Source organism: Clinocottus analis, unplaced genomic scaffold, assembly GCF_023055335.1.
Source record: "Clinocottus analis isolate CAN_PGR_092001 unplaced genomic scaffold, fCliAna1.0.p SCAF_19, whole genome shotgun sequence".
Taxonomy (NCBI): Eukaryota; Metazoa; Chordata; class Actinopteri; order Perciformes; family Cottidae; genus Clinocottus; species Clinocottus analis.
In genome coordinates this window covers 5,153,036-5,179,701 of record NW_027175920.1, presented here as the reverse complement: position 1 = coordinate 5,179,701, position 26,666 = coordinate 5,153,036, and the positions used below count along the sequence as shown (strand labels likewise).

General features: G+C 44.4%; 1 protein-coding gene across 9 annotated transcripts in view; it reads right to left on the bottom strand.

Moving 5' to 3' along the window:
• The window catches only part of LOC137789242 (zinc finger MIZ domain-containing protein 1-like), a 104,244-nt gene that overhangs the window by 4,124 nt on the left and 73,454 nt on the right, over positions 1 to 26,666 (bottom strand). The window contains exons 5-22 of one of the 9 annotated variants that reach the window (XM_068582592.1): positions 23,638 to 23,743; positions 14,427 to 14,462; positions 5,437 to 5,572; positions 4,906 to 5,023; positions 4,508 to 4,728; positions 4,171 to 4,372; positions 3,593 to 3,868; positions 3,320 to 3,502; positions 3,114 to 3,191; positions 2,846 to 3,014; positions 2,611 to 2,752; positions 1,549 to 1,759; positions 1,245 to 1,350; positions 991 to 1,151; positions 811 to 878; positions 628 to 696; positions 289 to 542; positions 20 to 183 (exon numbers count right to left, since the gene is read on the bottom strand). In XM_068582592.1, coding sequence (XP_068438693.1) covers positions 20 to 183; positions 289 to 542; positions 628 to 696; positions 811 to 878; positions 991 to 1,151; positions 1,245 to 1,350; positions 1,549 to 1,759; positions 2,611 to 2,752; positions 2,846 to 3,014; positions 3,114 to 3,191; positions 3,320 to 3,502; positions 3,593 to 3,868; positions 4,171 to 4,372; positions 4,508 to 4,728; positions 4,906 to 5,023; positions 5,437 to 5,572; positions 14,427 to 14,462; positions 23,638 to 23,743 — 2,700 coding nt within the window. Of the gene's footprint in view, positions 1 to 19; positions 184 to 288; positions 543 to 627; positions 697 to 810; positions 879 to 990; positions 1,152 to 1,244; positions 1,351 to 1,548; positions 1,760 to 2,610; positions 2,753 to 2,845; positions 3,015 to 3,113; positions 3,192 to 3,319; positions 3,503 to 3,592; positions 3,869 to 4,170; positions 4,373 to 4,507; positions 4,729 to 4,905; positions 5,024 to 5,436; positions 5,573 to 14,426; positions 14,463 to 18,046; positions 18,144 to 23,637; positions 23,744 to 26,666 lie in introns of those variants that run through there. The other 8 variants (XM_068582594.1, XM_068582593.1, XM_068582595.1 and 5 more) reach the window with 8 other exon arrangements.

Sequence of the window (26,666 nt, the reverse complement as noted above, 5' to 3'; positions counted from 1 at the left end):
GTTGGTAAAGTAAACTCACTGAGTCAGGCATGTTGTGTGAGAGTGGCTTGTCTTGAGTCATCAAGCTGTTGGGCATGTCGGGTGGGTGAGACAGCTGGGGACCGTGCATGAAATCATTCATCGACGTGCCACCAGGCGTGCCGTGAGGGAAGTCAAAGTTCCCATGCCCCGGGTAACTATTGCCTAGGACACAAAATGAAGAAACAGTAAATTATCTGACGCTACATATGTTGTGTATCTACCCAACATTTAGAAAATGTTTTACTGAGGCGTGTGAGGAATACTGACTTTGTATCCTACCTTGGCTGCCGTATTCACTGTTGTTACCCCCTTGCTGAGATAACAACGGGTACGGTGACGGTCCGGGGCCGAGCTGAGCTATCATCTCCATCACATTGGGCATGATCATCTGGCTGGGGCTCATAGTCTTAAACCTCTTGGCCAGCGGTCCATCTGGATCCTCCTTGATGTGGATATCAGATTTTATAGCCACCGGCCGCCAACTACATGTTGGGTCAATGGTCACCTCCTCAAACTCCGAGCTGGTGAAACACAGACGAAATGGTTCGGATACAAGGAAACAAAGAGAAATAAACTATGTGCACCACAAGTTTGGCTACAACTTACTTTTGAATGGCATTCAAGATTCCCCACATGTACTGGTCTACTTCGAGTCCCTCTAACAACGCTGTTTTACTGAGGAGAGAAAAGAGGCGGGGCTTAAAATGCTGAGAGAGACCATTCTGTGGATTACCGTCAAAAGTACAGTCAGGGAAAATATGGTTATGTATTCAAGCTGGATAAGCTTACTTGCATACAGGACATCGCCATGTCCCCCGCTCACAGTTGAGTTGTAAATATGATTCCAAATCAAAACACTGCAAGAGCAAGAGACGGAGACGCACTTATTAGCCAGTATATTGTCTTCAAATCCTTCTTTTCATGTGCTGTTTGACTCTCGGTGTGTTTATTCCTCCCTGCAGTGCTTACCTGAACGTGTTTGCAGTCATGGCCTCTTGCTGGAAGTTGTATTCGTCGGAAGGTGATTGGACATTTGAGGGAAACCTTAATGGCCGTCTGCTCCACGCCGTCCTCGCCGTTGAGAGCAACGTTCCCCGATGACGCTGCAACGCTGCTGAAGTTCCTCTTAACTTTGAGACAGAAGGAGAGAACTATAGTGCGTAAGCGGGGACTCTGAAAAAAATCAGGTGCAAAAGTGTGACTGTGTTTTTGTTCTCATATACCTTTGGTGATGCAGTGCTCTGCAGGCAGAAGCCTCTTCTTCAGTAAGCCCTGGAGGACGGAGCGAACTGAGGGCCTGTGGACAAGCTGCAGCACAAACAAGTGCGACTGCAAGAGGAAAACAGCAATGTCACTTCCACAAATACTCTCAGGCTGAACTACTTTTTAACATAATTGTTTTAATTTTGTTCGAAGCTTTTGAATTGAGTACAATTTGCAGGTTAATGTCCGACTTTGAATCATCTGGCAACTTCTGGTTTTGTGTCAACCTCTTTTTTTATTAGTTCCGCAAACTTGTGTACTTACACAGCAGCAGGCAGTAACTGTGATCTGGATCGTGTTTCTTCCTGGCTGGCAAACTTGTTTTAAGTGCAGGGGTTTGTGGGAGGTCTTATTGTCGCCCCGCTCGATGGTGAGCGGTGTGGCATTTACGCTGACTTGGACAGATGCCGGCCAGTTGGTGTTCATCTGACGGTCCTCGTGGTGGTAGCACTTAAACTGCAGCTCCAGATCCGATCTGCACAGACAAGAAAAGAAAATATATTCATTAGCAAGTGTTAGAGTGTCCTGTGGGACATAGTAGACAACCACAGGCTGATGTTTGCATCCTCTCCAACTTTCTAATCAATCCTAAAGCAAACAGACCACTAGGGATGGGAGGCAAAATTTAGATTAATGTCATCTCACAATGTGGCAGTAGAAAGAATTCTCATTGCGAGACTCTTAATAAGCTCCAGATGGGGGAGTGACTTTAGCTTGAGAGGGGAGTAATGGGAATTACAATAATCTAAATCAGAGAAAATTAATGCATTAATGACCTTCGTGGGGCTTTGATCTTTTTTTAAATAATTGTCAGCGGCAGACTGTATGACTGCACATCCTTTTCAATCAGCTTGCCAAAGGTTAAGATGACTTGAAGACTACCCACTGGTTCTTTACTTCAGGTCTCTTATGTGTAATGTAATTTCCCTGATGACTGAGAATCACATTATCACTGGGCTTTAAACTGAGATATAGTTGGGTGTTATCCACATAATTAAGGATGGGCACATAATGTGTTTTTCAGTTATCTTGAATGGATGATTGTTGTCCTTGTCATGGCCAACCACAAGTTGTTTCTGCACCAACAAGAAGATGATCCGTCACTAGCTTCCTGTCCGAATCTGCTAGTGATAATTTACGGGGCTTATATGTTTTAAGATTTTTCGTACAAGGCTGGTCATGTTAGTGGAAAAAAAGGAATGACCCTAGAGTAGCGCCCTGTGGGATCCCAGGAACTTAACCAGGGATTAAAAGTTGTTTTTGAAGATTCACATTTGTTGTTTAGTTTGAGAGGACCGTATGTTGATTCATTGCATGATGTCTTACCTCCACATGAGCGTCTGGTGTACAGAGGGCCGTAAGTGGAAGACGTGGTTGCTGACAGCCAGGTTGTGCTCTAGCCTGAAGGGCTCTAGGACCACCCCGTCTCGCACTGGGAACGTGAGGCGCAGCTCCTCGTTGTGGTTGGCTACATTGGTTGAAGAAGAACCATGGTCAGACTATCATGAACCTTTGAAGGAATAATACACAATTAAGATTTCTTCTTTTTCGAGTTACTGACCTGGAGGGGGAGGGAGAGCCGTGATATTTGGTTTGATGTCAGGAGGGAAAGGTGGCTTCACGTCCTGGTTTGGCGACAGGTATGGAGGGATGTTACTTCCTGGGGTCATTGGAGGGGTGGGGTTGCCTGGCACTGGGGAGTGAGGGTAGTTACCCACCGGTCTGGGCGGCTGAAAGACAATCGATTAGTAAATCAAATGTTTATAGGAGTGTAAACAGCAAGATAGTGATAATGTACTGAAACACAATTGGTACAAACGTGGACTTACCCCGTTCATATTCCCCTGGCCGTACTGATATCCACTCCCAGAGAAGTTATTTGTTTGGCCATTAAAAGGTGGTTCTTGCTGTAATTTGATGAAACATGATGACAAAAAATACATTATTTTCTAAAATATTCAGCTGACACCTTGCTAAAAGGTTTTTGAGATGCAAATAATGATCATCTGTTTAGTGAATGGCATCATCACTGCACCTTATAGTACTGGCCCATGGCACCACTGGGTGGTGGGTATTGGCCCTGCAGCTGCTGTCCTGGCATCCTCTGGCCAGGGTAGTTTGGGGACGGCAGCGGCCGAGAGGGGTTGGGTGAGGGGTACGGCCCCTGCTGGTTCGGGAACTGGCCGTTTGGTCCATACTGCTGCCCACCGTAGTTTGGCTGTGGAAAAGGGGATGACATTCATACATTCAACATACAGCAAACAAGCTAAACCGTGAAGGTGAAAGTGTTTAATTCACATCCACTTACCTCCCCTGGGTACGGCCTCTTCATGCCCTGCATACCCATGCCCTGAGGCCGGGGTCCCGCATAGCCTTGCTGGGGTATCCTTTGGCCGTGGGCCCCAAAAGGCCCCATGCCTTGGCCCCTGGGCTGGTTCATTCCCATGGGGGGTCCGCTCATGTTGGATGCATTCATGCCAGTGCCCATGTTCCCAGGGATGGACTGAGGGCCGCGGGGTCCTGGCTGGTTCATGAACTGGCTGTTGTACGCCTGGTTTGGTCCCATCTGGAAAGAGGAACTCATCTGGAAAACAAAATGGGTGCAATCAACCATCTGAGAGTTTTACTTCAATGTGGCAAATTTTGAAAGTGAAAAGAGTCTATTAAAAGTCACAAAAGAGAAAAATGTTCTAAAAATATGTCCCTGTCAGCTTTTGTTACTGCTAAATGTGGTTTTTGGCTCATTACAACTTCAGCAAATTATTCACACTTAACATTGATTCAACCGTGTTCACCAATAACCCTGAATCAACTTCTCCACGCATTCCTTACTAGTGCTGAAAGGAAAAGTGAGAGAGGTGCTATCAATTGTTTGCCGTGTCCTACCGGTCCATATTGGTTCATGTCTTTGTTCTGTGTTTCCTGCATGGCAGCTACGGTCGCTGTGGCAGTGGCGGTTGCTGTGGCGGCAGCGGCGGCAACTGCAGCAGCTGCGGCGGCGGCGGCAGGCTGGGTGAAGTCTGACTGAGGCCGGGAGTGTTGAGGCATGCCCATTCCTCCAGGTCCAGCGTTAGGCCCTCCAGGGTAGCTGTGACAAAGAGTGACACAATATTGGAAATGAATTTGTGCTGGGAGGAGTGCGGCAATTTTATCTGACAGAATTCATTCTTTTAAAGCGGTTTATATTATTGCACCGACAGTTACTAGTCAATTGCTCACTTACTTGCCACCAAAGCCTCCTCCTCCGGGGTAGTTAGGTCGTCCGTACATGCCCTGCTGCTGCATGTAGCCCTGGTTGGAGTTGCCCTTGCTGGGGAACTGCTGCTGAGGACCAGGGAACTGAGGAGAGTTCATCCCTGGATTGTTACCAGACATACCAGAGCCCATAGGGTTGCCCCCGGGGTTCATGGGATTGTTGTTGTTCACCATGGGGTTCCCCAAGACCTGTTGGACATAGAAAAAGAGATGCAGGTGTCAATGTTGGATGATTTAACATTAAGACAGAAAAGCTCAAAATCAGAATAACGGTCTATGTGACTGCTGAGGAACCTCCTGCAGTAGCAGATGCAGTCCACTCGGACACACTTCTACTCTGTTGGTCAGGTAGGTATGGGATCTCACCTGGCTCTGCGACGTGTTGGTCACGCCCCAGACCGTAGTAACCACCGACAACGAACCTGGAGGCTGATTGGTGGTCGGTTGCCAGGGGACTGAGTCATAGGGAAAAGACCCATCTCTGCTGAGGACAGATGAAACACATCATTTAAGCAACTCAAATGTGCCCTGCGTCACTCACCGTGCACGATAACACAGTCATAGTAGGTGTATTTGCATTTGATGAACGATAGGAAAAGACAAAGGTTTTACGATTATATAATAAATGCATGTACTTCCTCTTGAAATGCACAAACAGCGTGTTGTAATTATTAACTACATGTTCTAGCGAGGTACTGTTTGTCCGTATTGACTGTGCTACAAGCAGTTAGGCTGGCAGTTTGTCTGGTCACTGATCCGGAAGGAACACCGGGCTTCATGTGGAGAGGAAGGGCTTTCCCCAAGGGCCCTGGTCTGTCTGTTCACACACCCGACACACACACACACACAAACACACCTCACGCACAAGCCAAAAAGCGCAGCAGTGTGAATACTGACCCGTGTGAAAGGCCGGGCTTCATGGCGCTCATGGGGGGCTGCATGGGCACTTTTCCCGGAGGCTCGTTCTGCCGGTTCTTCTGGTGACGGAGGAGGAGGAGGCGTCCTAGCTCCTCACACCACGAGGACAGAAGAGCTGGAGAGAGAGAGAGAGCAGAGGAATGAGTGCATCAGTGGACTCCTGTGAGAAATAACGACGGCAAGCGCTTTAAAAAAAAAAAACCTGCAAGAAACTGATTATGTGAGAAGAGGAGGGTAGACAAAACAACAACTTAGGCACAGAAGCTTCTGGAGAAAAAAAGCAATGGCCTGACTGACAAAATGATGTGTAGGGTCTCTGTCCTGTATGTGCCAGGCACAAAATAAAACAGGTGTACAATCTCAGGCCACGTGACTATGCAACAACATTGAACATTTAAGCATCAAATAAGATGAAAAATCATAATAAAATGTAATAAAAAACATTTAAAACAAATTGAGAAAAAAAGCCTGAACCTTTTTCAAGAAGCTGTGGTGTCATTTCAGTGTATTTTTGTTGTCAGTGTGTTTATATTGGACAAATATCCCTTTCACTCGGCTTATTTTATTTTATTTTCACATTTTTCAGAGAAGGAATAGGAATGCAGAGGTTTAATGTATTACTAATTTCCATGCTAGCAGCAAGATACACATTAGAGAGACATTTGCATTTGGTCTTTTACAGTTTGTCTTTTCTTTCAATAGTTATTTGCTCAGTCAACAAGTTTATTCCTATTAGTTCTATTATAATACTTAACTCTTCATTGTATAAATGTACGTCTGTTCTGTAAGGGCTTTTATTCCATCAAGACTCTTTGTCCATTTCTTTGTGTATACTAATTCATTTTGGAACTTAACCCCAAATCATATCCTACAGAAAGCATGGCTTCATCCCTGCCAATAGGAAAAGAAACGTGTCACTTAATAAGTTCATTCAAATGCACATTTTGCCAGGTAAGAAGAAGCAACATGTCGACACGCCAATAAATATCTACAGCGCAGCTCTTTAGAAAAATAAATAGCTTAATATTTATGACCAAACTTTTTCCCTCACACTAGGAATCTCCTCTTACGGTAAGACACAAAAAGAGGCTCCTTCATGGAGCAATACTTCAGACCAGCTTCAAATCCAGCATGTCACTGCGGCTCTTGGCCACTAGGGTTCACTCTGGGCCTGCAGATGGTCTCCAGCCCTTCCCTCCTCTCTACCTTCCTTACCTACCGCTCCGTTAGGTAGCTGCCACAGAGCACGTTTGATCGAATCATATGCTTTTCATCTGCAGTGCATGTTTTTGTACTGTGCCCACTACAAAAGATTCACTTTCCCTTTTTACTCTCCCTCTCGCTTCCCTTCCTCCGTCTTGCCCTCTATCTGCGGCGTCAGAGGAGAAAGGAAATGTGGATTCAATCAAAGACCAGGGCAGCCATCTCCTCTTATGATTCACAGCACTTCTAGGCTGACTAAGGAGCGAGGGAGCGAGGGAGGAGGGGGTGAAACAGAGCGCTCGGTGATTTCAGCTGCGGTTCGCGCAAAAAAGCCACGTCAATATGACAGCAGACAGTGCAGGCTGTCCTCGTAGGCAGATCCACCCTGCTGCTACACGCAAGGACGGGCCACCACAGCACATATTACACAGAGAGGCAGACGGGAAAAAAAGAAAAGGAAAAAAAGGTTGAGTGAGTCAGTGAGAGAGGAGGCATCAGGCTAATGGGGCTGATGGGAAGGAAGGAACAAACGAAAGCTTCTGACTCCCATCACAAACATGGCAACCCAGAGATTTGCCCTCACATGAGTGCTTGCAAACAGAGCACAAGCCTGCTGACGCACACACACACACACACAGACACACACATAAGGAAAGACACCCCACTGGCTCATTTTATAGAGGTAAAATAAATAGGACACGAGATGTCCTCTGAGTGCGCCGACTTTCCGAGGACAAAACAGAATTTCAGCATCGGCACACAAACACACACCTTCCCCTTCTCAAAGCAGCGCACCCCAAAAGGCACGTCCTCTCCTTTCATTTGAACACTGAGCACACCAGCCTCGCTCTCTGTAAAGATGAGGGCTGGAATACAAAAGACATGTACAGATGGTGCCAGCAGTCTCTCTGCCTCTCCCTCTCCTCTCCCTCCCACTCCTTTAAAAGCAGCACGGGGCTCAGGCGCAGAAGAGGCAGCTGGGTTTTTCCTCCTTCCCACCCGCTCATGCTCCCTCTTTTTTTCTCTCTCTCTCTCTCCTTCCCCCCCCCTCTCCCTCCTCCCGCCCTCTCCCCTCCTTCCTGCCTCCTGTTCTTGGCAAGGCAGGTGCCAGGAGACAGGCTGTGCTGTTCCTCTAGAGGATTGATCCGACTTTGCTTTGGTTGACAGAAAAGGCCTCTCAGGTGCTCTCCCCCTGACAACATCACACTCGCAGGTTGATGCAGAGATTTGTAGGTGAGTTTTAATTGAATATAGCCGGGTCCAAGTGCGGCTAATAGGTTTGCGAGTTTCACATCTATGTTAAAACGGCCTGCAGTGCTTTAACAGCACCCTCCCTCTTCCCGGACCCCTTTCTGATGGAGAGAGTTTTCAATTCAAGGGCCTGGCGTCGGGCCAGCATGTTACAGCTCAATTAGGTCCCATTATTCTCTTCCAACAAGGGGTAACTTGCACTTCTTCTATGTTGATAAACACGTCTCCGCAATTTATCCCCTAACTGTGCCACTGTGAGGCCGTCTGGCTGAGGGGACGGTATCCTTGTTTCACACCAAGGCCGACATCAACAGCCGCGGGACAAAAACAACAGTGTTGAACCGAGCAGCGAAATGACAAAACATATCGAGGAGAAAGAGGGGGGAAAAAAGAGAAGCGAGAGGGAAGCACCGGCGCTCCCACTTAAAGAGGAATTACTCTACCCCACCGTTAGATAAAGGGCTTATCGCCACACAAAATTATCACCTCTGCCGAGCACCAACCTGTTTAAAAGAGAGGCTCTGTCACTGACTCAGAGGATAAACTTCAGGTTTCATGTGACAGGAGGAGGAACAATCCTCCTCCTTCTCCTCCTCCTTCTCCTCCTCCCCTCATTGGTTTCCCTCCCTGAAAAAAGCCAAAACTGGAGATAATCGTCTCAGGTGTAGCTCTTCAAAACGACTATTCTGGAGCAAATCAAACTGCCGTTTGGAGGGACAGAGCATCTTTTTGCTCTGTTTACATTGGTCTCCCTGGCGGCTAAGGGTCTCTGTCTTCCATAAGGAGAGGAGCCTATCCTGTTTGCCTTGTAGATAGTCCCAAGGGCCCAGCTGTGTCTGAGCCGTATTGATATTCTGGTGCTCAGCTGCGCGGCCTGATGGTCAGCCTTGGCGAAGGGCGGTAAACGCATCTGCTGGGACTAGATGGGTGGTTCAGTGGCTGGGCCCGCAGCCTCCAGCTTTCCTCTCCGTCATAAAGCCCCAAGGGAGACATGACAAATGACATGGACTGCATCTCTGACAGTTGTTCAATGCTCTTTCCAATGATAATGCTCCCCCTCCCCAACTTTCACCACCCATTCAGACAGGAGGCACAGAGGTAAACTGTGCTGATTAAATACCTCTGTTCGGCCTCTTATTGCTCTACCGAAAGAAAAGGGCCTCGAGATTAAAGGGTCAGTCCACCTTAATTACATGGTGTCTAGCCATTGTGGATTGGTCATATTTTGAGATACTTTTCTCAGGGATTTCTATATTTATCTATTTAAGGACATTTCATTTGTGCTGCTCAAAATAATATGTATTACACTCATTTTTTTTATCAAAAGGATGTGACTTTTTTTGTTCAATGTTTTCAAGGGAACTACGGCGCTACATGCGTAGGCTGATCTTCTCAAAAACGTAAATACACACCAGGGCTGTGGCCGTTACGTTTATACCACGTGGGGACGGCAAGAACTGTGACTGGTCAATTTGGGCCGCTCGTCTGTTCAAGCTTCTGTTTATTTCAAGTTTATGCCTCTAAAGATTGTTAAATATAACATGAAGAAAGTAGAAAGAAAGACGGTCTTTTCAGTTATGAAACAAGGCTTTCCCAATATTACTCCCATCACAAAGCAACTGAGTGACTGTAAACACTATAGGAGTATAGGTAATTACCAATAAATCTGTCTGCTGCTGCAGTGGAGCAGCAGTATAAATCACAACCCATGCTCCAGCTATCTGCAGTTATGCCGTGGCCTCAACTATAAATCCATCTTACAAAAGAAATAGTCCCCATAAAATATGTTGACATGTTCCGTTTTAATTTATTTAATGCATGTCAACTGGAACTCCATCCACCTCCGTTGTAATAGGGTGGATGCATTAACAAGAGAAAAAATAAGCTGTGAGCTGACCCTTTAAAAACAGATAGACAGCAAATGAAACCCATCTCCTGTGAATAGTGACTGTGGGTTCAGCACGAACAACCTGTGGGAGAGGATAACCCTACAGACATGTGTGGCTACCATTAAAAAGGTTGCTGCCGCCTCCAAAACACGATTCTCTGCTCTTCATCTTTCTCCTGTTCTCCCTCCTCCCTCTTTCACTCCGTTTACTGGCAGGGTGAATGCAGGGGAGGCAGCAGGTAGGGCAGATGCCAAGAGCTCTCATGATCCTCGTTCCCTCCCCCCTCCCTCGCTCCCTCCCTCCCTGCTCTGTATCTAATAGACACCTGCTCCCTTGTCAACCCTGGACTCCCCACCTGGCATTGCCCCACATGGCTCCGTCACCAACGTCCACACGAACATACAGTGCGAATCCAGTTGTCGCATCGCGCTCCCTTTTATCAGCGGCACTTCCTCACTTATTCCCACACTAACTGTAACAGCGGAGTCCAGTTTTTGCTGTAAACCTTTTCGAGAGAAATCACAACCCCCAAACGGCTTGTTTGAAGACATTTAGCCAGAAGGGCTGAAAGGAGAACAAAGACCATGAGCAAACTAACAAGAACGGCTCTAGTGGGCTGCACTCTTTAGTTTCTGAGGGAGCTCTATTCACATTCTGTTCCTCCTCCCTCTCCCTCTCTCTCTCTCTCTCTCTCTGCCCAGAAAGGTTTGAATGGACACAAGGCCTCCTGCAGGCCAAAGTCAATTAAAATAAGAGAGAGTCTAGGGAGCCTTAGTATCCCTGGTTACTGAAGGCACCCAAGAGGCCATGCAAAACAGCTATGTTTAGTTTTAGCCAAAGAATCTCTGGCTTACAGGCTTCCCGGAACTGTAAAATTGTGGGATTTACCTCATAATATACGGAAAACTATATGAAAACCTTGTTGCTATGACATTGCTTCAAACCAGTGCCAAACTTTCCCGCATAAACTAGCGGCTGGATCGTAAATCATCTCCCTCTCTGCCTCGCGGCGCTCCGACACAGTTACCACAGAGCCATGGACGCCCGCCCGGCATCCATCAAACCTCTCTTTTTTTTTTCGTCTTTTCACAGATGCCACCAATTGTTCGCCAATGCCAATTTGATAATGAAATTGAAGCGACTCGTCCATCGTCTTTTAAGGAGCGGGTATAACAGGTTACAGGCCTGTGACATACCAGAAGTGCTTGTTCATCCATGGAGGGATAAGTAGATTGGAGCCCACAGGTGGACCGCCTTTCACACGTGGTCGACACTTTAGCTCTCTCAGCTACGCAACACTTCGGCGCGGCAGCGAGCGCAAACTGGGTGTCGTAAAACAGAGTCTGTAAACTGACTTCATTATGTCAGACTTTAGAATTGTGTGAGTAATTTCGTGACATATTTCAGGGTGAGCGATGTTTTCGGAAAGCTGATGAAGTGGGAAGGACGTGTGAAGTTGGAACATGTGAATGTCATGGTCGCCATGTGGCATCAAAATGTGACATATTTCCCCTGAGGTCCCTTCAACATACGCAATCAAGGAGCTATTTCATTAAGTGAAAATGAGCTGCAAGACAAAGTACCAAAACCATAGTGGCAGTGAGTGTGTAGCAGTGGAAAAGTATGATAAAGCATTAGCGCTAACGGTTATAAAACAGCCCGTCTATATAGGCCAGACAACCGCCTCCTGTCTGCACCTCATCTTTGTCTGCTGCATTTTTTTTTCTTCTTGCATTATTTCCTCTGCTGCTCTCTCTCTCTCTGGGAAGTCAGTGATGCTGGAGTCTTGTCAATGAGTACTTAGGCCCGTTGCCTCATGGGGAGCCAGACTTGCTGGCTAGGTTTTATGGCCCATTTCGGAGCTGCCCCGGCTTAAATACAGCCTCCTGCTGGCCACATGGCCACAATGTCGTGCCATGTCCATCCGGCGATGAGAACGTAGGGAGGGGGACTTGGACTTGTGCCAAAAATGTTTTACTGAGGCCACAAGCATATGTGGCCATGTGGCGGCAAGCGGCACAATGCAGCAGATTTGGTGTTCCTGGGTTGCTGTTTTGGCGTCCTGTGTTCTTTGTTGCAACATCAAAAACCTCCAAGACTGCGTTACTGATGGATAGAAAAGCGGAATACATGTATGATATACATGTGAAAATGCAGGATTCCTGAATAAATATACAAAAACAACGTAACAGATAAGACGTTTCAACAAAATCTGTGTCCACAGATTCAAGATAAAGATTATACTGTATATCTGAAGAGATCCACTTGGAACAAACTGAACTGAACTGGAACCTGCTACAGTAAACGCCACAATCTTGAGATGATTTATGCAGAGCTTGTCACTCTGTCTGACGTTTCTTGGTCATGGTTACACAGGAACCAACCCTTCGCCAAAGCAGGCCAGTGTTTTAAAAGATTATCTCTCTTGGCACATGCAACAAATCTCTTCATTAAAAACAGGGCACGGCATTCAGGATGGAAATCTATAGCGTTTCACCCCCTGGTGAGAATTAATTCCTTGTGCATTAAAACCAAACCAACATTGAATCTCCAATCTGTTACTATATGTCGTTTCCCGTGACAGTAAGCTGATTGGGAGCAAAACTCCTTCCAAACCTACATCGTTAGGTCTTAAAGCAGGAGCTAAAACCTGACCACAGCGTGTTTGAAGTGTCTGAGACCAAGTCGCCTCAAAGCACACATCTACAAAAATAATCACGTTATACATCATACTTAACTGCGAACCATTTTGCAACGCATGCCATTGTGTTTTTTCATGTAGTATGTATTATTCACTTAATTCTTGTATCGCATTAAAATATACTGCGTAACTTGCAGTAATATATCAGAGCAAACATCACGTGGGCCTTCAATGTAACTTCCTTTTTCATTCTTTTGTGTTTTTTTTGTGGAAAAAGTGCGACTCTTAATGTGATTAGTATGATTCAACGGAAGTTTCAAAAGAAAGCTGATTTGCATACTGCATATAAATGGGTTGAAAAGAGTGGAAACATGCATGAGCAAAAATCAATTGAGGAGCTAAAACTTGCAAACATCCTGCTGTGTTTCCTTTAACCTGGGAACAGCATCTTTCTCGACTAGAAGAAGATGGAGCGACATCTTTGTGTGCCGCGGACAACCACATTGCGTTTGGACAAGACAAATCTTTAGAGGACTTATCTGACTGACGAACCTTTCACCTGATCACACTGGGGTTTCAGCTGACTGCACCAGCACAGAGTGTGTTTTTAACCGTGCACTTTTGCAACCAGATTATCAGATGAGCAGACCTGCAAAGAAGCTGCTTACAGGAGCCAGGCTGTTTCCCCGAGCAACAGGCTGCTATTAACAAAAGGCCCGGCCTTAAGCCCTCGCCTACAATGATACTAATTAGGCACGGAGCAGATGTGCCCGGACTAGTGCCCACCTCGGGGTGCTGGCCAGGACCGGTAGTGTCACGGCGGCATACGCTGGTGACTGATTCACCTGCGACCTTTAAACAGTGGGCCTGGGGTCAAAGCCCCCCTTTAGTAGTACAGTAGGAGCAGACACGGGAGGAGCCTGGGTCGGGTCCCGGCACCCCTCTAGGCTCATTAGAGTCGTCCATATGTGCAACAGTGCAGCATTTGAATAGAAAGCCTCCTAATGACAAATAGCAACAATTAAACTAAAACTGTGTCTATTTTAAACTGAACTTATCTGTAGATACCAGCTGCATGCATGCATGTATGTATGTATGTTTGTATGTATGTATGTATGTATGTATGTATGTATGTATGTATGTATGTACGGCCTAAGGCAGAATAAAAAATAATAATAATAATTTTGCAAATAATGCATTTTTTATTAACTTGTATTCTCATTCCTTCAAATTAAATTCCTTCATTTCAATTAATGTTTAAATCATTTTAAAATCCATTTAATTATGCATATAGTAACTTTTCACACTGTAGATGTATTTCTTTTTAAACCTAACATTTTTGTATGATACTTTATTTTATACATTTGTATTGTGTCAGTTAAGTTCTGTTTTATCCATATACAAATAAGATTTAAATCTATATCATAAACACATAACATAATTTGAATTGTGCTCTTCTGGCCCAGTACTGAAACTCTGTTAAATGTTTACCCTCCTGTTTGTTGTCCCAGTTTTCTCTCAATGGTCATTACAGTTTCATTACATTGTTGTGACTCTCGTGTAAACGCTGTTCAAAACTCGTACTGTTTTTTTTTTTCCACAAAAATGTGCCGTGTGTTTAATTAACATACAAATCACCAAGTAGAACATGGCATAAACTTCGGTTGTCAATGGCTTCAATGAACAGCCGAGAACACAAGTGTGAACTGTGACGCAGGCAAGATGATAAAACAACATGTGTGACATGCTTCATACGGTTGAACTCCGACAGACAACACAACAGTAGCCATGTAGCTTTTCTAGATGACCAACCAAAAAAAAAAAAAAAAAAAAAGAAAAGGAAGAAAAAAAAGCACGTCTGATGTCATTCCATGTACAGTATGTCGACACGGTCCAGTGTGAGGACATAATGTAAGGACTGTGATGAGGATGGTTGGTTGGATTCAGCCAATGCATGAGTTTCCTGTGCGACACACAGCAAGTACCTGAGTCAGACTGACACCTCCTGCAGCAGCTGGTTTCTGTAGGGTTCAAATTTTACATTTTACTGAACTTTACAAACATGTCTAAGATATTCAGTAAATGACAGACATTTGACCAAACCTATGAGATGACGGTGTGATCGGAAAGTATATATCAAGGTATAATTCACAGAAAAACCTACAAAGAAGAGAGGGAATAAATGAACATACTATACTTCAAATGAGAACAAAAAAAATGGATGTAATGGAATTGCAGAAAACGTTAGAATAGATCATATTTTCTCTCTCTACTGCTTTAGGGTACAAAATGGCAAACAGTGCAGGCAATTTAAGGATTTGTGTCATTCCTGCCACTACAAAAAAATGACAAAAAAGTATTAATACCATTAGTTTTCACTGGCGATACAGCTAATCACTACAGGGTATCCACTAATCAATGCGCCCTACCTTTCACTGTTACTATTGACTGAATCTGTAGCTCTTTATCCGAGCAGTTAACAAGGTTTGAGCTGAATTCCATGATAGACAAAGTGTGTGTGTACGGTTAATGTGTGCAGCATGGGGGTTGTGGATCGTGACATGTGAAAGAGGAATTATTGATGCAGTTCAAGTCTCTGCTGTTCAGCATTAAAGGTCGATAAAGGTCATAGATTACTTAATGCTTCTTTAATAGGTTGCTTTAGCATCGTCCAATATCGTCATTTGGAAATCTCTCATAACTGTCTCACCTTCTGGGTCTTTTAAGATCGCAGGTCTCTCTCATCTGACCCTTGAACGCATCTTTTCCCTGCATATTTACACACATAAAGATCACTCCGTTTCTGCAGAAGGCAATTGACTCTGCTGTAGATACAGATGAAGTGTTTCCTGATCCACACCACATGTTTGATTACTTTCAAGCTACTATATGGGATTGATCATAAACTAAGATCAAACACCAGTTCACCCGCAGAACTCTGCTTTTTGCTGTTGTTTGTTCTTTAAAGGACTTCCAGTGAGATTAACAAGGAGATGGATGTGTGTGTGTGTGTGTGTTCCTCTTTGATACGAGGAGGAACTCTACCTTCATTTACACGTGGCATTTCAGTAACATTTTAATACTGTTATCATTTTCAGCAATCCCTACTATATTTCAATATTGTGACAGATTTGGTGCGACGAATATATGTCTGTGAACCATCCTGTATTGTTTTGCCATCTTTGGAGGTTTCAATATCAAATGTGATCCAAATTCTAATTTGGGTTTGATCCCAATATATGAAGGGGTGTAAACAAACTGCATCCTATAATTACTTATGGTTGGGCGTTCTTTCATTCAAAAAAAAAAAAAAAAAAGCCACATGAAAACAGCCGGCGTCATCTGCAAATAAACAAATGTTATCAACTGCTCCTGCATGCCGATTGCTGTTATTGTGATTAGGGACTTTATCGAAGAAACTTCAAAGATAAAAGGTCAGTGCAATTTCACACCTCGGTGAGATTGTAGAGAACAAGAGATTCATTGAAGCTGACAAAACAACAGTAATGAACAGTTGGAAGTGTGTAGTGCTAGCCAGACATCTCTTTACCCACAACGCCTATTGCAAAACCTCTCTCTTGTGTTGGCATGTTGGGAGTTGTCCCACAGACACATTTTGGGGGGGAAAAAATAATTGAATAATTGCCCAAACCAGGATTTTAGTGTTCAGCTTACCAAAACCCCTCTTAGTAGAGATAAAGCCAAATGAACAATAAAGAGAGAGCATGCCAACCAACCAACTACCATAGAATTCCCAAGTTAAATCAATAGGTCAAAGAAATTACATCAGCTTTACACATGGCATTTCAGTCTTTCTTACCAGGAACTCATTCATGAACAGGAATGTTTCATCTTTTAGTTGGCGTAGCTTGTTGGATTCGATGGTGACACGCAGCAAAGAAATATCATAATTATAGTTGTCCAGACTTTGCAGTGACTGGACAACTATTGTAATCTATTGTAAATGGATAAATTAGCCATTTTTCACGCACGAAGACAAGAAGCATTTATTATTCCTTAAATATAGATTTTTGAGAGTATTTCTAGAAGTTGAACATGAACAGACCAGGTGCATCTCAATGCAGAGGCATGTTGGATATCAAAACCTGTTTCTCCCATTTAAAAACACATGATGGGACCAGGAGAAACACAGAATCACTGATCTCAAACCAGTGAGTTACTGCATAGGGAGAGAATTTGTGCGTGTCTCTGCAGTGAGTCCGGCTGCTTGCGCTGTGTGGCACAGAGGGGAGTGGGTGTGATGAACTGCCAAGAGTCTCGCAGAAAACGCCGCCTCAAGTAGGTCAGCGAGAGATAATCAAGGCCATTTTGACCCCTTCTGTGTGAGCTGTAAGTGGGTCAAACGCAGCAGTCAGCTGTTGCAACTCCATCACGCGGGTGCTGCGAGGCACTCGTCATACTGTCAAAGCCCATTCCGTTAGTTTAAGAAGTGCCAGGGTCCCCGCCTGCACCCACCAATGCAGGAATCCCCCCCCCCTCACACACACACACACACACACTCTGCCAGGGGTGAAATAATGTGAAGTTACTCTCAGCAGCAGCAGAGGCAGATGCACCTTTTCCACTTGTCACTGAATACACCCACTACAAACACAACCCTCTAACTGTTGTCTCCTCCTTTTGACAGCTCTCAGCTCTGTAGCTCTGTCCCACTCACAGCAGCGAAGACTGCCCCCCACCCTCCCCCCGCGTCTCGCCGCAACCTCCATGTCTAAAATGCCACCCGCATTGTAACCAGACGAACTCCAGCAATGTCCCTGCTCATTTCTCACTCTTAGCTGCACGGAAAAAAAGGGGAACTCATGTGTCTAGAAAGACTTCTGAGCATAAATCTGCAACAGCAGAACAAAGGCGATACAGGGCAGCCTTAATCTCTGCACTACTGAAGCCAGCAGCTATTTTAAAGCTCTTTCTCTGTGTCTCTCTATCCCTCCCACCTTCCTCTCTAACATTCTTCCTCTCTCTCTCTCCCTCTCTCTCTCTCCCCCACACTCCCTCCCTCTGCCCCGACATTTCCCCCGATGTCTCTGGGCAGCAGCTTCGCTCTGTTTTCCTCTCCTCTCTCCCTGCGTGTCCAGTGACTGACTGCACAATACACATCAATTATTCATGGCTGCTCTCTCCGTTTCGCAGGCAAAACCAATCACAGATGGAGTCATTGCTAATGGGCTCATGCTGTACTTGCCACCGGCTTCTTTGCACTCAAGCAACAAATACCCCAGAGACAATGAGAGGAAAACAGGGATAAGCTGTATAAAAAAAAACACACACACACACACTCACAAAAAAAAGGAAACTTCATACAGCACTAACAGGCACAAGAGAATAGGAGGACACACGTTTGTGGTCAGAGAAGAAGAAAGGTATCGTCACAAATAATTTAGCCATATTAGGAGCCGGCTTCTGCAGCAGTAAAGGGTTAAAGACAGAGAGGCTGGGGGGGGGAGAGGGGGAGGGATGGCGGTGGGGGTGGGTGGGGGGGGGGGGGGGGGGGTACAGGGGAGAGGAGGTGAGGGGGTTGGGGGTGGATGGGGGGGGCAGGGGAGAGACGGGGAGAGAGAGAACCAAATGCTTATCTCCTCACCTCGGATGTATGCAGCAGTTATTGATGTATCTTCTTTTTCTGTCTAGTGATCCATTGCTTGCTCTCCCAATACACACATCACACAGAAGCAGCCACAGCCACTTCGCCAGAAGGGAGAGAGGGAGGGCAGGAGAGGGGAGGGAGAGGATGGGAGGGGAGGGGAGGAGGGAGGAATGGAGAGGGGAAAAAAAAATGCAGGCAGCTCACATTTCAAACCTGCAAAGGGGGGTGGTGCCTAATGTGCTAGACAGCCTGCATCTTGGCCCGTGTCCAGAGCAACGAGTAAAAAAGAAGCCTCAATCAATTCGTTTAAAGCAACATTTGTTACGAGGGAGATGCAGCGCAAGGAGCGCCGAAAAGTGGCGATAGAAATGGTTCAGGTGGGTACATTAAGCAGTGATTTCAGCCCCCAAAACCTTGTGTTCGCACGAAGTCGACTTAATCCATCAAACTGGTCATTGTAATTAAGGGGCATGGAGGAGGAGGAGGCTGGGTATTGTTGCTTCCTGATGCATTGAGTGTTTGAATCAGGGAGGGAGGGGCCAATTAGACCACATTGGTCTTTTACCACACATGAGCCACGGTAAGCTTTTGGATATATAATTACACAAATTTAAAAACATGTAAACTGTGGGTCGACACACCACCTGAGGCCGTCTGGAGCGTCTATTGTCATCTGCAAATGAAAATACTCACACTCACCGGCAGCGAGTCGATTCAGGTGTCAAATGACCGGTTGCTAAAATACAATAATATGCATTTAATTACAGACACGAGGTACAATGTTAATTAATTCTAACATGCAATCATCCAATGTTGTTGCGCTGCGAATCACAGAGCCATATGGAGTGGCTGAAGATGCTACCAATCACCTCCTGCTGCCACAGACATAATAACTACAGAGAAGGACAGAGAAGCTCCACCGCTCTTATCGCCTGTCTGTATTTACTATCAGCTGCGTGCACAGCACGTGACTTACAGCCCTGTATCCCAACTGCAAGTCAACACATCCATCATAGCTGGCTGGAAGACTTCACATACAGTGATTCTCCACAGTAAAAGTCCAAAGTGGAGGCTGTAGATTTATAGATTTAAAGCTTTTCTGACACACTTATCATATATAATAAGCCTTGAAACTAGTAAACTCTGACGAGGGTCCATCTTTGCTGTATCTGCTGCAGACAAATCCCCAAAAGTTTCCAAAGATAACACATTTATTTGACTGCATTCTGGGGAAATACACCTAGCAGTAAATTCATGGCATATTGGGTTTTAATGAACGTGCAGCGTACAGAATATGATCTACATTTAGTTACCAGGAAATCTAAATTTAAGAAAGAAAAGATAATGAATCTGAGTTTGCTGATCAACAGCAACCATTAATGAATCATGAATAACAACTCAGCTCATTTGTTTTAGAGGTGGACTTGTAAAGAATAGTGCAGTGATTATAACGTATGAGGTGTTTATACAGTAAGTGGGATGAGTGAACACTCCTTCTTAGATGGGATCTCACTTCTTGGTCTAAAATAACCCTGGCTGCCTCACTACCATCTGAAATAAAACTTACATACATGGAAAATACTCTCTTAAATGTGTATTTAAATCTGATTAACAACAGGTTGTATACTTTTTAGACACAGCTCAACTGCTACTGACAGTAAAACAAGCTCGAGGCCACCAACAATGTGTTGTTCTCTGTTTTGGAAAAGCCACAGCTAAACTCTGACATCGGGTGGAGGGATGGACAGAAGGTAAAAAAAAATAAAATAGGAACAACATTTTAGTGTGGGAAGTTCTGGGAAGAGTAATTACAGCCCTTCAGGCCTCTGTTGGTGTGTATCTGACCTCTGTATTGTGTGTACACATGGCAATGACAACTTCTTTCTTTGAAATCAATGGATTTCAGCTCAGTTTCATGTCTTTGAAATCTCCATAAATATAAAAAAAAAATCAATGTTTTGAACAAAAGATTAAGAGCATGAAGTTAATATTTCTCTCTCCATTTTGTATAAACTCCAAAAATGTTCATAATTGGCCAAAAACTCCTTGAATTCTTGGTCATTTTAGTCTTAGCTGCACTTGTGGCATATCTTTATGCTGTACAGATTTAAAGGCATATCAAAAGTTGACTTTATTTGGCTTTTTTAAATGGATTTCTAGAATTAATCAATTGGTCGCACTGTCGAATGTTGATCTAAGATCCTCCCACACTACCAGAGGTCCCACCATAAAATGTCCACCATGAAACCAACTAACCAAGACGAAACAAAGCATAAAAACTGTTATTTTTTTTTAAATCATGCTGACGTGCTTAAACTACAACCCACATTGTCTTCGGATCCGACTTGAATACAAACCTGCATGTGTGAAACACGTATAGATACAAACCGGAGCTAAAGCCCAACTAATTATCTGTTGAATAGCTGGTTTACCAGGCGTTTGTTACATGAGAGAATGAACTGAAAAACTTTGACTGGTCCCCGTCTCTTATAAGTCGCTGCCTCCTTTCACTCTTTAGAGCTGAGGAATTCCAAGAGCTTGCTGAGGCGCAAACGATTGGGAATGTGCTACTCTGACCCTCTTGGGAAGGAGGTGGCGGGGTGAGGGGTGTGGGGGGGGGTCGTGATTAAGCGTTTTGTAGACGCTCCCGCACCACACTGAACCATCCCGCAGGAAGCGTATGACACTGTTGAAAGAGGCCTAAGAGGGCTTGCAATGTAACCTGTGATGGAGAAGGAGCGAAAGAGAGAGAGAGAGAGAGAGAGAGAGAGAGAGAGAGGGGAGGCCCTGATGAGTTTATCCACACCGAGCAAGTGATCCCCCTGCTTTGATGTCGGCTCCACGTGCATGGCTTTGCCCTGCGGTAAGATAGTCCAAGTAATCACAGATTAATAGAGCAGGCTAATTTCAGTCACAGAGAGGTCACTTCTAGCAGACAGAGGCCCCTCCCCCAGCGCTGCCCGAGCATTGTGGGTCGCTTGCAGAAAGGCAACTGGCCGGTCCCTCGGAGTACATCTCTGAAGAGTGCGAGTCACTGAGTGTGTCGAGTCAACAACTAAACCTCTAAACTGCTCACTTTGCTATAAATCAGGTACATATGCGAACTGATGGAATCAATAGGAGGGGATAATGAAGTTTCCTTCAGGCGAGGAGATACATATTGCTGGTGTCATTAGGATAAAGGGCTTTCTTTTTGCCTTTCTAAGCTTTTTTGCTGAGGAATAAATAAGAAAAACTAATGTCTTAAGCTGTTTTAGACATTACATGATGAATATATTTGAGAGTTACGACCGGCTTCAGCTTTAAGTTGCTGTGAACATTGATTTCCTACTGCTGAACACTGCTCTCTCCTTCCCTCCAGTGCAATTTCCCACCTCAATCTTCCCCCATGTTTGGGAGAGGAATTTCGATGACATAACAGAAATGTAATAGAAAGACCATGGCGCGGGTCAGCGCCAAGACAAGTTAGGCCTGGTTAAAATTGGACACCAAATCTGATTTACTTATTAGCGCTCAGCCATTGACCTGATGTCCTCTGTGGCAGACGGCCCCGCTCGTAACTCCCAGAGATCTTGCTCCCTCCCGCCCACTTATAACACAGATTTTCAAAGCAGATTACAAGATGCACAATGTGACTAAGAAGGAGAGTGGTTAAGAGAGTAGGATTTGGCTTCAAATGCACCCTGGATACCTTTTTCTGCTTTTTCCTTTTTTAGGAAACCCCCGGGCTTTGCGCTACACAAGCCCTTTTGTTGTGCGATAAACATAAGATGGAACAGTTTCAAGCCGTCTGAATACAGAACAATACAAAAGCTCGTCATGCAACAAATGGTAGACTGTCTCATTTATGACTGAGAAAACTTGGATCACATCCAGGAAAACAATCAAATTTCAAAATGAACCGTCGCTAAACGAACATGATGCACAGTGTATTCAATTACACATTAGATTCACCTCATCTTATGTCCGGTCTCAAGTAGCTTCTAAGATGTGAACGGCCTACACTAACTCTTCTGTTTCACCGCGTTGCATGGCTGACCTGCTGCCGCCATCCTGGCCCCATCATGTGACTAACTCCCCCCCACCTACACATTTGTCAATGGCCCTGCAGGATGTTGGGGATTGGGTCCCGCCCCTGGGGCCCTGTGGGGAGTGTTGTTTAAGAGCCGTCTCCCTGGGTTGCCAGAGAGGTCTTTCTCTCCGGCTTTACAACCTCCTCGACTGGGGCCTCCACTCTAAAGAGCTTCTGGGAGCGATGCAGGAGAATGTCTCCTCAGTGGTTATCATTGACTCACTCTCTCTCTCTCTCTCTCTCTCTCTCTCTCTCTCCCTCTCTCCTTCTCTCTCTCTCTCTTCCTCTCTCTCCGTCCCTCCCCAGGCCTCTCAAAATATCCATGCACACAGGTTCATAATTGTCCATGAAATGCACTTTGGGACGCTGCCTCGACTGGAGTACTTGCCGGTTTCCAAATGACTACTATAGCAGAAAATTATCCAGACAGAGAATCAATTGGAAATCTTATCTAAGCCCATAAATTAGGGCCTGTGATTTGATTTAGCATTAAGTAGCATTAGAACATTTGGCAGTATGAGTTAATCGCAGGAAGAGAAGGATTCTCCTCTCGTGGCCTGCAAAAGAGTGACAGTGCATGATTTGAAGCCTCATGTTACCACGTACAAAACCATGGACGCCGTAAATCAGAAAAAGTAAATACAAGTGAAAATCCAAACAACATGTGGCTCTTGACATTCATGTCCTCGTTGACTTAACATTGCTCAGCAAAGGGGCCGAGCAAACAGAAGCAACTGCGCAACCCCGCTTTACTCATAACCCAAGACAGGTGGAAACCACAAATCAAAAAAACTGTAAAGGAGCACAAAATATTCCTGTTATCTTCCGAGCTGCTGACAGTCGATACATCTTCATTCCCGTCGTGCTTCAGCAAGCTTTTTTCGCCAGCTTGATAACAACATTTAGCAGTATACATCTGTCCCAATAATCCATCACTGTACTAGGATGACGGTGCTGTGTGAAAAACAGGAACTCATCGTCGCTGATAAAGTAGTTTTTTCTTGCGTGTGACAAATTGAGTATTCTGCTGTACGCACTTTGTCTTAAAACTCCAGAGATGAAATCACATTTGGCCGTAGTTCTCCATGCTGTGAGCAAGTTTGGAAGTGAGATGCGACATGAAAAAGTGAAAGTTTGTGCAGATACTAGAGGGCAAAGGAAAAGGTATTTTGCATCAGTATTTTAGTTGAAAACCAAAGAAAAAGACGTCTGGACTACCGTACGTATCATGCAGAGAGTCTTAACATAATCATCCTTTTGACTATTATTATATCCAGATTTTTGATAAGCAACTTAATACATTAAAAAAACAAATGAAAGATAACAGAGACCTTTTAGTCTACTTGAAATGCTGTCCAACACAGTGCTTTTCTGGAGTATCAGGATATTAAACAGTCTAGTAGTGATGGGTGGGTATCATGCCATGCTGCCAAGAATTCAGGCAGGAACTTTGAGCTCACACAGGCCAGCATGGCCAGATGGCCCGAGACGGCGGTTGAGAAAACTCTAGTCTTACCTGCTGATTTTGGAGTGAACTTGTCCCGGTTGGCAGCGCACACGGCCAGGAGCCGGTAGCCCAGGTCCAAGTCGTAGCCCTGCTGTGCGGCTACTCGGCTGACCACCTGAACACAACGACAGCAGGAGGCACTCAGTCAGGATATTGGGATATTTTCTAGTATGGTGTGAGGTTCATTCATATTGTGGAAGAAATGATAAATGACACAGACTTTGAAAGATGAAGAATCGCCTTATTTTGTTTCCTGGAAACAACATAAATATTGTGATGCTGGAAGGCGTCACACTATCTTGCCGGTAAACAATACAGGCAAGATAGCTGAATAGCTGAAGATGTCCTTTTATTGTAAACCAACAAAAAAAAGCATGCAGGTTTTTGAAAGGTTTATGAACTCATTTGATCATGTATTTTACTTGTATTCCGAGAAATAAAAATCACAAAAATGCCAATTCTGCTTTCAGCTCAACAGCAGAAACATGCAGTAAGTGCTCAGAAAGTGATTCCTTCTTCCAAGCATGAACATGTTAACAAATATTAATTTGCATACACATAGTGACAGATTTGAAGGATTTATATGACCGATCATTCAAATGCAGAAGTTGACAGCTTAAACCTAATGCAATGTGGTTTATGAGACATCTTGCAAACAAACATGCAGTCATACAAATGATAATCAAACATTGATGGAAACAACATCTCCTTGACCAAATTGATAATACCACTCTGAAATGGGTATTACATTCAGATTTTAAAGATACATCATTGCATCTATAGATTACTTAATAGAAAACACAGTAAATACCAATCCATCTTGGTACTCCAAAAAGACTTCATCATTTTATCTTCACAATTCCCCAGATTCTGATACAAATGCAGTTTTGCAGCATCAAAGATTCAGCAGTTCAACTTGAAGGATAAAGTCACGACTGCTTTATCAGTTCCATATGAGTCGGTGGACAAAGTGTGGCCTCTGGTGCCGCGATGCCCACTGAGAGGAAACATTAAGAGAAACATCCACATGCCACAGGAGGTGACGTAAATCACCCTTACGTGGCACATGTTGCTTTGATTTACCATCGCCATTATCAGCTCAAAGAGACCCACTCAAGACATTAAGACCTGAAGGACATACCAAGGCCTGTGTGGACCAACGGGCCTCGCTAGAGACGGATTCTTCTCCTCCGCCTGCCTGGTTTTCATAGCCGCGATTCCAAAAGTTCAAGACAAGCCCTGAGGTAGCACAGCTGAATACTGCTCCCTGCACCATATCATTATCTCCTGTAAGTATAGTCTTGACGTGACACCAAAACAGAGTATGCATATGTGGCCTTTATTTATAGGTATCCCCCATTAAGAAGAAGATATACGAGTATGGGCTGTCTAATTACCATCTAAACTTGTGAGGGACATTTTGCTGAATGGTAATTTTAGTGTAAGAAGTTATCACAAGTTCTAATTTCAGGACTTAAATTGCACACAGTCTGTGGAGTTGTGGTGATGGATCGTCTACGATCCAAAAGTCACTCAAACTTCACGCTGTGTACTCACTTTGTGAAACTATCTGCAAGCCAAATTATTAATTATTCATGCTTTAGAATACATTTGTATTGAACTGTAAAACATTGCAAAGAGCCTACTGGTGAAACTATAGGTGTAAGACACAGAGAACATCTTATTAACTTCTATATTAAGATGACAAAGTGTCTTGTCTCGGTCCAGCACCCTTTTTCTTCAAATGTTTTAGTTTTTAAGGTCAGTTATGGTTCATTTTGGCCTGATTCTTAGGACTAATTACAAGAAAGACATTTTCGCTTACCGACTCTTGATTGGTAAAATAGTAAATTTCTCTTGATGACCACATATTCATCTGTATGTAGAAGATTATATATCATTTTTTAGGTGTAGCCACCTGTCTGTCAACGCTGAGGTATGCAGGCAACAGGGCATAGTGTGCAACAGGGCATAGTGTGCAAAATGGCATAGTGTTCACCATGACAGTCTGAGATTACACAATCACATCAGATTCTCTGTGCTTCCTCTCGGTGTGGTTCAAGCTAAAGTCTAGTCTATACAACCCATGAACTAAAAGGAAAAGATTTCCATGGAAGGAAACAAATTGAATTGGCGAAATGGAGGAAAAAAGCACCTGCTGCTGCTGCTGCTGCACATTAAAGCAGTAACACAAACAATCACTTGAATGAAGGGATGTGTCAGAGCGGTTTCACTGTGGTGCTCAAGTACAAATCTCTCGGGTTTCTTCTCTTGCTGTAACCACGCTCGCTCGACGGGGTTACAAATTGCACCCAACAGGAGCTATATGTATCTCTTATCTACTGCTGGAGGCGGTATGGAAATGAGCATGTTAAAGCACAGCATGGCCCAAGGTGACAGGTGAGTGACACATCCGCAGTCCATCCATTGTTCTATGTGTCTGTTGGCTCTCTTGGCCCAACATTTCCAGAGGACAGTCATCTCTTCATTTAGTACCTGCCCTGTCTGCATTGAAACAGAATTATTCAAAACAAGTTTTTTTTTATTGAAGAAATACTATGGAGGGGGAAAAAAAATCAAACACTTGTCCCCTGTAGGTTTGACCTGTTTGTAGTCTGCTCCTTTGTTGCAGGCGGCAGCTGAGCTTGGACCCAAAACAGTTCAAATAGATTCCAATGATTCCAAGAGCCATGACAAAAACAAAAATATGCCTCAAAAAAATATTATCTTCAAAAGAATCCTTTTTAAAACCAGAATCTATTTATCCATTAGTTTGGCATGTTCCAAACAATTATATGTTTGGCAGATTAAGGTTAATTTAACAGTTTGCATTTCACAGCTAAAGCTAGCTGTTTGAAATTATCGGCCAATTCAAGCTAACGAAGTTGCACAAAACAGCTAGCAGTAGTCGCATTAGCCGTAGTAGCAGCGTGTGCTAACATCGGTTATGGCAAGCAACAAGCAGTGAGAGCGTTGCACCATGGAGGTATATATTTGAAATCATTTTAGATGTCTCTGTGAATGTTTTCCATTAGCAT